This window comes from Misgurnus anguillicaudatus, chromosome 11 (assembly GCF_027580225.2).
Source record: "Misgurnus anguillicaudatus chromosome 11, ASM2758022v2, whole genome shotgun sequence".
In the NCBI taxonomy this organism is placed as follows: Eukaryota; Metazoa; Chordata; class Actinopteri; order Cypriniformes; family Cobitidae; genus Misgurnus; species Misgurnus anguillicaudatus.
Window position 1 is genome coordinate 23,891,806 of NC_073347.2, and position 13,655 is coordinate 23,905,460.

The following is a 13,655-nucleotide window of genomic DNA, read 5'->3' on the forward strand; positions in this document are numbered from 1 at the left end:
GGAAATGACTGCACAACATGAAATACCAAGTGTTATAATAATTATTATTTTTAAAAGATCTTTAAGTCAACAACAGTCCCTAGTTTTACGTAAGCTAAAGTTTAATTTGGTTGCCAAGCAGTTGCTTATAAAATGATTAAGCCTATTAGGAGAGAGGGATGTTTAATGTAACAAAATGTCAGTCATCGTGTGATAACGAAAATATAACGAGGCCTAGACTACTTGTTCTGAGCATGTTGTCAGTGAACAGGCTGTATGCTGGCTAAGTTGCAGACACTCTGTAACAAAAACATTTTCACGAAAACCTAGGTTATGGCAAAAATTCTTCGTACAAGAAGGCCATTCTCAAATAACAAATCTATGAAACCACATTATATGTGTACTCCATCAACCTGTACAAAATCATACTGACTGCACGGATGTACACTTACTGACAACAATACGGAAGCAATACAAATGAAAAACAAAAATAGAAATCATGGTTGTTTAAAATGCTTTTCAAATTTTGTAATTCTTAACTAAGTGCAACTCCAGCTACAGATAAACTAAAACAAGATAATATCAAAACAAAACATACTATGACATCTCTTCACAAATCTTGTCATTGCAACCGCCAATAAACACTTATAAACACACAATAAAGACTTTAAAATGATGTGATAAAGCACACGTAGTTAACCAACTAAGACTATAACACTACCCAGCAAACATTGGTCCGACCGCAACGTCGTGTCCCTGGCCAAAAATAGTCGCGGTATGACGGCACAAATTGGTGAAAATATGTAACACAGAACATTTCATAAAAATGCATTCAGATACATTTGTACATGTCTATAGTTCTATGGGGTTGCATGTATAATTGTTACTTTGACTTTTACTACGCGTGCTTCAATATTTATACCCTGTTGTGAATCGGTTGTAAGAGGACGTCACTAGGTGACGTCTTTTACACGTGCATTTATAGTCCATCATGACCCTCTATAAAAAATCATAAACCTTCTATAAAGTCATTGTGAAATATGCAAATGCTGTGCTTACACCTTGGTTAATACTGCAAAAATTAATTTAAGTGCAAAAAGTAGGTTTTTAAGAGGTTGTGAATAGACGTCCACTGACGTCTTTTACACGTCTAGACTAGACTAGTAGGAAAAAAACAGGATAATCTTTATGAAATACACGATTTGTATACAAAGTAAATATATTAACTTTATCTTGTTTAAATAAATTATAATCACAAAGTGCCCAGTGTGATTGCAAAGCCACACTGCATTTTAGTCATTATTCCAACCTGTTTTATTATTGAATGTATGCATATAAATGTAAAACAGATACATATCCGGTCACCATTTAGGTCTGAGTTGGATGTTATTTCAAAAACTGTGCTATTAATTTAAGAAATATAGTGATAAATCTGGGGATATTACAAAATCCCACGATAGGACAGATTATCTCGCGAGATAGTGGTGACGTCACGCGTTCTTCCGGAAGTTCACATTCAAACACGAGGAGATCATTCAAAATCTACTGTTGGGTAAGTACATTGTGTATTATTTGATTAACGTGCTTAAGTTTTACTTGTTTGACACGAAGGCTCCGAAATAAACGTTGCCAGAATTGTCCACACTCAGTATTGCAATAATTAGCTAGAAGGCTAAAAGCTAACGTACTTTGAACTTATACATGGTATAAAGTATGTTTAAGGATACAGTCAAAGTAACTTATTAATGTAGCCTCTTGAAAGTCTCTTTCAGAAAGTAAATTATCTGAAAAATAAAAGTTATTTGGCATTAATGGAATTACAATGATTTGATTTCATTGCACATGCAAAATATTAAATACTGTTTTGCATTAAAAGTTTAGCAGAAGTGTTTGTTTGATTAACTTCCTTTGCTTTTGTTTAGTACAAAGGAAAAGCAGAACCTCGTCCAAATAAAAATAAACAAGATGTTAAAGGCACTGTGTCCTACACAGACCCTCCAAAATATAACCACCCAAAACCCAAGTCAGGTAAATGTCTCAGTTTGAAAATACATTAACAAATTGGAGTTGTTATTGTGGAGTTAATATCATTAATTACAATTTCGTTTTATTTACAGTTGAAGGTCAACACAAACCAAATAGGGCTTGGGCGTCGTGACGTCATTACTTGTCGTGGCGGCCATGTTGGTTGCCTCCTTTACTGCTGCGCTCCATGCTGCGCTCTGTTTATAGACATACTTTCTCTCAATCGTGTGTCTTAATTTGATTAATTTGTCGTTATTTTTTCAACCATGGTAAACCGTTGCTGTATTAATAATAAAGTAACACATTAAAAGTAATTTACATTAAAAATGACAAATAAGAACAAAACTTCATTATGTTTTATTCAATATCGGAAACCAAACATTAACCTCAACCCCTCAGTAATGTGTATACATGACATATAAATGACATTTATATATACGACAGTGAAGTATAACATCTGAATATTAATTTATATATCTTAATTCAACATTGAACATAAGGGAAATGTCCCGGTGTAATCGCCCAAAATACGGGACCATTTCAACATTCATCTTTCTGTTGCTATCCCTCTGCTGACAGCAAAAACTGCTGCATTAACTAAGCTAGTTGTGAAGCTAGGTCATACGTGACTTTGCTTACAGATTGGCGTGAAATCGTGCTCTTACAACAACCACGCTGTTATTTTAAATGACTCTTTTTTCATATGGATCCCAACCGTTAACAGTTCCGATTTTGTCCACATACCGGTCCCTGCTTCCCTGTTTAACGTATCCCAGTAAATTACACATACTTTTCCGGATTTTAACATCTTTTTTCTTTCTTTTAATTCTCCCAACTCTGCCGCTTCTCCTCGTTCAACTTGCTGTATGATTACATTCGCGAGGCCACCAACATGGCCGCCACGTCCCAGAATGCAACGCGGCGCCCAAGCCCTATAAAGATGTGCATTCTACAAACAATAAAAAAAAGGTATGGAAAACTGTAGATATGATTTTTTGTAGATATGACTTAAACAGTCTACACATTTGTTAATGTTCTAATGTTTCATATGTCCTTGTTTGTGCTAAAGATCAAGTTTTGTGTCCACCACACTTAGATGAGGCGTGCCCGACCCCTGACTTTGTCTACCCTACATTAAGTTGTAAGTTTTTGACTGCTTTTGCTTAATACTATGAAAAAACATGATTCTTTCAAAAATGACTTTTATATATTTTGATATGAAACTCAAAAATGTATATAAATTGTTTTGGTGTATTTTGTTTACACAGGCACACTTCATGACAGTAAACATCGGTATCACAATGGTGTGATTGATCTATACCCTAGAATAAGCTGTGACACTATGAGACGTACGTGCTACTGATGCTTTTTTTTGGTGCATTCCCACACTATACAAACACATTGCTTGGCTCCTAAGTGCATACACTTTTGCCTTTATAATGTCATTCTCATTTTTAGGTAAAAATGTATTCCATGAGTCAGGGTTTTGCCTGAATGTCAACATAATATCCAAAAACTTTAATATAAAAAGTGATTTATTTTAATATTTTACACTACTATGTATTTTTTAAAATACATTGTGCATGTGTATGTTTATTGTACTTAATGAAATTAAATGCAAGGTGTCATGCAAGATTTTACATTAGTGACAACAAAGCTAAGAGTATAAACATATTTACATTTCTCTGAATCTGAGTTAATAGTTACAAATACAGAGCTTATAATATCTGTCATTGCTCAACCACAAAGACCTAAAAGTACAGCCAGCTGATTTCATAACTAATGCAGTATTACACTGTGAAGTGATTTATTTTAATATTTTACACTACCATATAATTAAATATATTTGTACAGGTGAGGTAACACAACGAAAAAATTACCGGATGGAGACTACCTGATTCTTCACCTATGGCCTCAGCTTCAAATGCAACATGTAAGAAATGCTATATGACTGTGTATTGTGCATTATGAATACATCAAATATGTTGATAACAAGGTGATCTGCGTAAGTTGTGACATAAAGAATATGTATATATATTTCCATCTATCTTTCTATAACATTATTTCAATTGTTTTCACATTTAGGTCCAGCAACTGTCTGAGTTGGTGGATATTCTGTCAGAGACTGCGTGAACAACGTTATGAACAGGTATGTATTTCTCTTGATTTGTGTAATCCTGCATAATATTCAAGGAGTATATATTGATTACCACCATAATTAACCCAGCTATTTATATTACTTCATTTCAGGATTTAATCTGTCACACATCACTTGTTCAGAAGTTTTAATGTTCGTAATGACTTAAACAGTCAGCCATACTGAAAACAAGAAATCAAAACATAATTTCAGTGTAAGCCATTACTTGTCACCCAAAGTTAGGGATGAGGATATAGTTCATAGCACTTGTTACATGGTAGATGAAACAAGTGAAGTTGTGAAGTGTTAACACATAGTGTATGTTTAAACATTGTATGCAATTGCTCATTACTGTTAATTGTGATTTATTGACCTTTTAGGTTATTTGTCTAAGGTGAAGTAATCTTACATTTCTTTCACAGAATGATGTCAAATTGTCTTATGGGAAAGTTCAATATGAGGGGTGGTGGACATCTGGAAAAGAAGTCTTTTAAAGGCACACCTTTGTATTATGTTATTCAAGGTAATTTGGGGAATGTTGATCTAAAAAAACTTGTTCTTGTATATTGATTGTAATTTTATTGTTATGCTCGATCTATTCAGGGGACATCACAGCTCACCTGTCTTTATCAGAAATATCCTGTTCATTTTTTGACACACCTAGTTAAGGGTCTTTCTCAAGGGCACCACAGTGGTTTTGTAGAGGGAGGGGACAAATGCTGTATCCCCCACAACTGATCTAACAGTTATTTAAAGCAGAGCATATTTTGTACAATAATATATATAATATTAATATATCATTTTAGCTGTAGACCATAAAGATTTTGAAAGTAAGTGCATGTCATTTACCTCAAAATTTTAATTGTATTTATCTTAAAAAGAAACATATTCCTCTCCTCCCCCAGATGCCGCGAAGAGGTGGAGCCCAAACGCCACAGACTCGGAAACAGATGCAGCTATGGCAGACCACCTCAAGCACGCTCCAGGAAGAGCTGGGGGTGGTGGATACAAAAAAGCCAAACAGCTGTGATGTGTTAAAGAGAGAGTTCACCAAAAAAGGAAAATTGTTATAATTTTCTTATCCACATGTTTCAAACCTGTATACCTTTATATTTTCTGCTGAACACAAAGATTGAAGAATGTTTGTAACTTCACAACCAATTAACTGTCAATATTTTTTTTACAATTGTAGTAATGGGTTTTGGGATCTGCTTTGTTAAAAACATTCTTTCACATATCTTTGTGTTCAGCAGAACATAGAAGGGTATACAGGTTTGAAACATGAGAGGGAATAAATGACTAAATATTAATTTCTGGGTGAACTATCCCTTTATAGAAAGTGTTTTGAAGTTGTTATTATAGTTAAATGGTTAAAAAAAATAAAAAGTGCTAAATCAGAACATGCTTCTTTTTTTGTTATGGCCACAAATAATGTATTCTTTAATGTGTTTGTGAAGTACACGTGGTTAAAACGGTTTATGGACGTTCAGGTCTGACTGGACCAATTTTGAACTGATTTTGAACCTTTGTGAATGTGTTAAACCTCAATACAATTGATTGCCTTTCACGATGTTACACAATGGGTGTATATTCATTTTATATGCATACATTTAAACTATGCAGCAACACATTTAAACATCCAGAAGACGGCACATTTGAACGTCCAGGGACGGGCAGAAAAGACGTGTAATTCACGGCCAAATGACGTGAAAGACGTCCGCTCAACTTTAATTTAGGGTATTTTTCAACCGCGATGGGACGTGACGAAGGGCCGTCTTTTCAACGGTCATAAAACGTCCACATGTTTGCTATATGAGGGCTTAAAACATATATTTAAACTATGCAGGAACACATTTAAACATCCAAAATACGGCGCATTTAGACGTCCAGGGACGTGCAGAAAAGACGTGTAATTCACGGCCAGATGACGTCAAAGACGTCGGCTCAACTTTCATTTTGGATATATTTTTCAACGCGGACGGGACGTGACGAACGGACGTCTTTTCAACGGTCATCACACGTCCAAATGTTTGTTGGGAAGTAAAACAGGGCTAAATGCAAAAACAAGTCTTACCTTTTGTAGTCGTGCAGTTTTCATTCCACAAGTGGCCATATTCAAAAATGCGCGCAAATAATACAATTCACTTCGACTTCGCTACAATTTCCCGGTGAAAGAGAACATGTATATTTATTCACAGAGAACAAATCATATTACTTCTGGAATAATGTATGCAATATGCATGGCGCGAGTGTGGGGGAGAACCGAGTCTGTTTGAATTTTAAAACAAAAAAGGAATTTACTTGCGAAAATAAAGATTACAACAGCAGCGGTCATCATGAGACCTCATGCAGGGAAAGGTTTGGGAACCCCACTGTTCAACTTCAAGCTGCGCTGCAGGAACGACAGGCTGATGACATCAAAGTACCGCGAGGGTGAGTCGAGAGATCATCGGAAGAGTTTGCTTTCGAACCGCTCTCGCGGCACGTTGATGTCATCTGCTTGTTGGTTCCTATGTTATAGCATAAAGTCGAACACACGTGTAAATTATCCCTATTAGTGATGTACCAATGTTCAGATATGTTCTACTAAAAATATTTAAAATTATATTTAATGAGCATCATTATAGCCTGTTGATTTCTGGAGTTTTGTCTTCTCTGTGGGTGAACGAGGATACGCTTTTTTATTGGTTGTTGCGTTAAAATGTACCCAGATACAACAGTGCTATTTTCTGATTGGCTATCGTGTAGCCTCTTTCTTTCTTTTTGATTGGCTGTTAAGCTGCACTCTCGACTGGAACTCCGCTCAGGGGAGACGGCTTCTTGATAGAGCGATGCGGGCCAGATAAATTTTGGGCGCTGCGGCATATTAAATATGATTAATAGTTTTTCTGCGTGAGACCGGCCCTCAAAACACTACCGGCCCACCGGGAAAAGTCCCGACTCTCCCGATTGCCACTCCGCTACTGCTACTAACCAACAGCACTACTTTGTATAATTTAATATGCTTTGTTTAATTAAATTGTTACCTTTTAGAACAAATTTGTCGAAAATTTTCTTTGGGGGGACCGCGAAGTAATGCACCGTACACAAGGGGGGACGCACACTGAAAAAGTTTGAGAACCACTGGTTTAGAGTCCTTTGAAACTGCAATTTTAAACTGTATTATAACTGTTAAGTATTGGGGTCCATTAAAGTCCATTAAAATGAGAGAAATCCTGGAATGTTTTCCTCGGAAGGCATGATTTCTTTTCGACTGAACAAGGAAAGATATGGATGACATGGTGGTGAGTAGATTATCTGGGTTTTTTTTTAAGAAAATGGACTAATCTTTTATGTTTATGTCTTATGTTTTCCAAAAATTTAAATGTAAAAAATACTTTTGGCATGACAATATCTATACAGTATGTGCAGTAATGCTATTTGGCATCCCTATTGTCAACTTGCTGGAGAAAAATTCTGATGCTACGCCTCCCAACCACACACACACAGCTTTTGCAACCTGCATGTTATTGAGAGTCGACCGGTTGGTTTATGGGTAAGGAGGAACATTATTCTGTATGTCCCTGGAGGCCCACTGTGTTCAAAGGACTGAGTCCTCTTCTTTCCATTTGTACACTCTTCCTCTGTCTCTCCCCGTGAGGCTTCGAGGTGCACATTAACACTGATGAGCCTTCCATTACTTACAGTGATTGAATCACAGTGGCAGCGTTTGCAGCTCTTACTCTGATAGGCGGAGCACAATGGCTGTGCCATTACTGTAATGCAGCTCCATTTACACCTTTGAAATATGCCTGTGTTGTAATATAAGCTATTTTAATATATATAAAAAGACAGGGCTTTCAAATATTTTGATCTTAATGTTGTATGACACTATTAAAGGCACATAAAATATACGTCGATGTGGAAATAAAGACTTAAAAAAACATCAGGCATGACTTGGCAAATTAGAGAAGTGGGACAAGAGACAAGAGGGGGGAGGGCAGAAAAAGTCCATAAAAATACTGATCACATCAATACAAAGGAAAGCTGTGAGTGCACACTCATGTTTACAGCCCTCCTGCTGCTCTCATGAAACACAGGATTGATTTTTTCCTTTCCGGACTGCTAGTATAAGGCAGCTGCTTGTGACACTGGTCTTTACATGGGACATTCAGTACCTCTCAAACAGCTGCGCTGATCCACTTTACTGTGGTTTGTGGTTGTCCACGGCCAACATGGAAGAGTTTCAATTCATGGAGAAGCATTGCCAAAAGAAATTGGCTTTTGCATCATTACTCTTCTTACACTGAACAGCCTGTCTAGCATAGGACATGCATGCTGCATCTTGCCTTCTGTTGCGGTGGGAAAATTGCCAGTATTGCTGAACACATCAAGTACAGTATACTGCGTTTTATTTGCAATCCGTGTACTTACTTGTCCCAAATATCTGATTCACAGGCTTGCAAAATGAGTGTAATTTCAAGTACTCAAAGTCTGTGTAAAGTCATTTCAGAGAACTGTTCGTAAGCACACTATAATTGTTAGAAATGAATTGCTGAAACACGTTACAAAAACTGTGAACTATTGTAGTACTGCATTTCTGTGTGTTCAGGATATGGGCGGGGCTAAAACTAGTAGCTCGATGATGCACTGGAGGCACCGAGCATGGCCACGCCCTTAACACGTCAATCCATGCGAGCATCCATTCAGGTTGTAGCGAGAAGTAGCGAGAAGTTGAGAGAGCCCGCCAGCTTTCCCGCGAGTGGGCGTGGTCTCAACGGCGACCGCGGACACGCCCCTAGCGTTGGAGGGTAAAGGATCTTGCCTGTTTTTCAAAGAATTTTATACCTTATTTTATTTATTAGGCGTTTTTTTAATCATACAAATTAGGCTAGGTGTTTAATATCACATTTTTCTGTGGTGTCACAAAGCGAGAAAACATTTAATATACGACTTTGCACGGACTTTAACATATTTCCACATGTGTGTGTTTACTTTTTACAGCTAGGTCTAAGAGCATGGTCATGAGTGAGCTCTCCCGCGGGACCAGCAGGCCGTCGTCGCCTGGTCTTCAGGAGAGGGCGCTGAAGGCCGGCTGGCTTAAAAAACAACGAAGTATCATGAAGAACTGGCAGCTGCGATGGTTCGTACTCAGAACTGACCAGCTCTACTTTTACAAGGATGAAGAGGAGACCAAACCACAGGTACAGTGTTATATACATTGAGGGAACAAAAGCATTGAGCAACCTAAGTATATAATAAAATTTATGTATACTATCATATGCTTGTTTTTATTAAAGGGATAGTTCACCCCCAAATGAAAATTTGCTGTCCATTTACTCACCCCAGGTCATCAGATATGTTGGTGACATTATTTCTTCAGTGGATCAATAAAGAAGATATTTTGCAGAAAAACAGTGCTCTTTAATTCATATAATGCATAAAGTAAACAAAAAGCAGGTATATGCAATACTAAAGTAATCCCCACAACTCCTGGTGATGTATTGACGTCTTGTAAAGCCAATCAATCTTTTTTTTGCAAAAAAAATTAAACGTTATTTAAAACATTATTAGCGTTAATGCCGAGCCTCTGCTAACAGGGTTCCCACGGGTCCTTGAAATCCCTGAAAGTTTGTGAATCTGGGAAAAAAAATTCAAGGCCCTGGGAAGTTTTTTGAAAATATACATACATAGATACAGGTCATTGAAAGTGCTTGAATCTATTTTATGCAAGAAGTTTGTGGGGAAAAAAATCCATATAGTTCCCTGTGTAGTGTAGGATAATATCATAAAAAATATTTTTAAGCACACATGCTAAACTGTTTGCTTTAAATGCTTATATCTTCTGTATGCGAATGTTGATTCATACCAAAATGCTTTTTTGCATAGTTGACACATGAAAACGTCTCGGGTTACGTATGTAACTGTTGTTCCCTGAGAAGTGAACGAGACGCTATATTTCCCTTGCCATACTTCCTGCGTCCCTGTAATGCCTTCTTTGACAATATTTCAGATAGCGATATACTTCCTGGCTCCCGGGTCACACTGTCTTTGTCGTTAAGCCTCATCATTGGTTGAATTTGATATACACATTCAGACGCACTTACCCCTGGAGGAGTCCCCAAAGTGTCACCACAGTGATGCAGCGCGAGTTCCCTCGAAAGGGAACTGTAACAATGTATTTAAAATGGTAACACGATGTAATCTTGCTCTACTTGAAATGTGTCCCCCATTTGGTCCATGAATTTGAGGGTATTGGACCTGGAAAGTCCTTGAAAGGTCCTTGAATTTGAAGTTAACTAAGGTGTGGGAACCCTGTGCTAAACATGAGCCAATCCTGTTCTTGTAGTGTTTGGTTTACCCTCCCGCTGACACACTCCGGACTGGTGGACTTATGGCGGATCCGTTGACTTGCATTATATAACTTACAGAGCACTGTGTTTTCTGTAAAATATCTTCTTTATTGTTCTACAGAAGAAAAAATTTCACTAACATATCGGATGGCCTGGGGGTGGGAAAATAAAAAGCAAATTTTCATTTTGGTGTGAATTATCCCTTTAATCCACATTTCAAAATATGATGCTCATGTGTCTAAACAAAGCGACACTGTATATTAAATCGAAGAAAAATCCTAAAAGACCTTGGCCTTTTGTCTTAGGTATGATCAATGTCTCTACCTCTAAAAAAATCAATATGTTATTCATCTTAGTTATATAAACATTGATTGCAAGATGACTTTAAAAGTTCACCCCTAAACCCAAAATACAAACAATCTTATTGATGACCTCAAGCTGTATCAGTGGACAGGACAACACAATGTGGACAATACTGTATGTGAATATACAGTACTGTGTAAAAGTCTTAAGCCACCACCACCAGACTTGTTGTTTTAGAAGTTTTAATGTCCATCCATATTTATCTTTCAATCTATTTTATTAAGATACAAACCAAAAATACAGAAAAAAAATTATTTACAAAAAAATAAAATTTTCAGGACTAAATGTCTTCTTTAGGCATCGTGGGTGTTTAGTGTGACCTCTCTTGGCACTAAACACATCTTGAGTGTTTTTAAGCAGAATGAAGTAAAAATTTCTTTAAAATTAGAAGTTTATTTAGGGTTAAGAGATCCTGCAGTTTCCTGCTATTGCTCAAGTGGAAGGGGAGTTTACCCTAAAAACTTGACACATCAGTTTACATTTTTATACCGTTTTTAATACTATATACACATTTCCTGTATTTTCTGGATGTATTCTTAAAGAGACTGAGAAACAATTATATATGATCACTATAACATTGCAAAAACAACAAATCTATTTTTGGCACGGTGGCCTAAGACTTTTGCACAGTACTGTATATCAGGGATGTGCGGCCCATATAAGCTACGAAAGCTCTGCATATGTCAGATAACTTTATCCAAAATGACTTTCAAAGTGTGCATTTGTCACCTTGCCTTTGAAAACCCAGTTTTCCACATAAAATGATCCTACATAATGTAATTTGAAAAAAGCACATTATTTGAATATATAACCTTGATATCTTTATGAGTAAAGTCATGTTAAAGATTAAAATTAAAGTGAAATCAAATTTTGGTGCTCCAAATCTCAAAATTAGATTATGAGACTTAACCCTGGATTTTACAGAGAGGGTCACATTTGGGTCAATATTTGTGTTTCCAGGGAGTTGAACCCAAAATCTTTTGCACGGCTAACACAGTGCTTTACCAGCTAACCTACAGGAATTCAAATGCATTCCCAAGACATTTAAGAGAAACTGTTTGGGGACTGGTTAATTTATATTAACATTACTTACATGAATTCACTATGTATAATGATTTAGCATATATAAAAAGATGTTGGGATTTTGTATGCAACTTCATCAGAGTGATATCTGTGATTCTATCAGGATGATACACCGTCTCCATTACCAGGATGACATCAGCATGCTGTTAGCCTGACAAACTAATATGCTAACAGCCCGCCCTGCCTCTTGGCTGTAGTGTAAGTCAAAGCATTTAGCAGATATAGAGCAGGTGACCTAAGACCCTCACTGTGCTGACTGCGGCACGACTTTCCCCAGCGTACCGGCGACCCCGGCTCATCCATCCTTCGACTCTTATTATTCCCTGTAAACTCTTGTAATGGCCCTGCTCTTTCTCCGCCCCACCTCTACCACATCTTAATTCAATCTTCGCTGCAGAAATGTGCTCTGCTCGCACTGAGTGGGTAACTCTATGCTTTTTCCCTCTTCAGTGCATATCCCCTGAAATTTCATTTAACCACAACTGAATAGCAGAGATGAGATTCTGCATTGCTGTGTTAACGCCAGGCCAGTGGAGTAAAGTATAAGCACAGAAAAGGAGCCCGGTGCATAATTTATGATTTGACAGTGGTTGGGCTTAATTGTGTATGACTCAGCATTGCTGAATACAGCGTAAAATAGGGCCATGCACAGCAGGGAACCATAACTCCACACTGTCTTATCTGTCCTAAAGTGAGATCCCTAAGGTCCTGCTTACTACTATAAATCAATGATCAAATTACAAAAGCTTAATGGAACATAAATCCAGTTATCATTGTTCATTTTCCTAATGATTTAATAGATAAAACAGCTTAAAAATGGTAAAAGTTTCAAACATAGATGACTACATGCAAACATGACCTTGAAAGCACTGTCTAAATTCAATGTTTTCTCATTTTCCCCTCAAGGGATGTATCCCGTTACAGGGCAGTCAGGTCAATGAGCTGACAGCCAATCCTGAAGAACCAGGACGACATCTCTTTGAGATTGTTCCAGGTAGGAGACTGTTAAATAGCTGATTCTAATGTATTCTGATGGAGTCAGGTTTTTGGCATCAATGCATAGTGAAGATGCTGTTTTATAGTCTTGCTTTACTTTGTTTACTTGTCATCCTTATATGGAGATATTGGAAAAACAAGCAAACGTCTAATGTAGTGTGCTCAGAGTCTCAGAGAGAGGGTTTGCATATTAATACTGATGAAAGAGTGCTTACATTACTCATGTTCATCACTAGAGGGCATGTGTTGTCCTCTGAGAGGAGACACGAAGGTTGACTGTGCCGAAACTAAAATGTGCACTAAAATCTATGTTCTGGTTTATAACAAATAGTATATGACATTTCATATACTATTTCACAAGACTTTTTAAGATGTAAAATAAATCTTTGTTGTCTCCAGAGTACGTAGATGAAGGTTTTGCTCAAAATACCATATAACTTATTATAGCATGTTAAAACTGGCACTTTGTAGGTGTGAGCCGAAAATGTGTCGTTTTGGGTGTGTCCTTTTAAATGCAAATGAGCTGATCTCTGCAACAAATGGCAGTGTCGTGGTTAGATGGTGCAGATAAAGGGGTGGTATTATCCCCTTCTGACATCACAGGGGGAGTCAAATTTAAATGACATATTTTTTCACATGCTTGCAGACAATGGTTTGTCAAAACTAAGGTAGTTTGATCTTTTTCACATTTTCTAGGTTGATAAAAGCACTGGGGAGTCAGCACTTAAACATGGAAAAAG

The 13,655-nt window shown here is 37.1% G+C and overlaps 1 protein-coding gene and 2 long non-coding RNA genes across 7 annotated transcripts in view; 2 read left to right on the forward strand and 1 right to left on the reverse strand.

The window, feature by feature from the left end:
* Nucleotides 1–13,655, forward strand: part of arhgap22a (Rho GTPase activating protein 22a) — a 38,201-nt gene that overhangs the window by 5,207 nt on the left and 19,339 nt on the right. For 2 of the 3 annotated variants that reach the window (XM_073873370.1, XM_073873369.1), the window contains exons 2-3: nucleotides 9,125–9,324; nucleotides 12,826–12,913. In XM_073873370.1, the coding sequence (XP_073729471.1) occupies nucleotides 9,125–9,324; nucleotides 12,826–12,913 (288 nt within the window). Of the gene's footprint in view, nucleotides 1–8,848; nucleotides 8,932–9,124; nucleotides 9,325–12,825; nucleotides 12,914–13,655 lie in introns of those variants that run through there. The other variant, XM_073873371.1, reaches the window with a different exon arrangement.
* On the reverse strand, nucleotides 2,117–5,411 carry LOC141368811 (uncharacterized). Its single transcript, XR_012372173.1, has 3 exons — nucleotides 5,300–5,411; nucleotides 2,749–2,936; nucleotides 2,117–2,284 (listed from the first exon to the last, which is right to left on the reverse strand). It is a non-coding gene; the product is annotated as an uncharacterized lncRNA (long non-coding RNA).
* Nucleotides 2,931–4,889, forward strand: LOC141368810 (uncharacterized). Of its 3 annotated transcripts, XR_012372171.1 has the most exons (6): nucleotides 2,931–2,973; nucleotides 3,074–3,145; nucleotides 3,273–3,353; nucleotides 3,859–3,937; nucleotides 4,090–4,153; nucleotides 4,564–4,889. It is a non-coding gene; the product is annotated as an uncharacterized lncRNA (long non-coding RNA). The 3 variants fall into 3 exon arrangements; XR_012372170.1 differs by lacking the exon at nucleotides 2,931–2,973 and having other exon boundaries at nucleotides 2,990–3,145; nucleotides 4,564–4,888; XR_012372172.1 differs by lacking the exons at nucleotides 2,931–2,973; nucleotides 4,564–4,889 and adding an exon at nucleotides 4,522–4,540 and having other exon boundaries at nucleotides 2,990–3,145.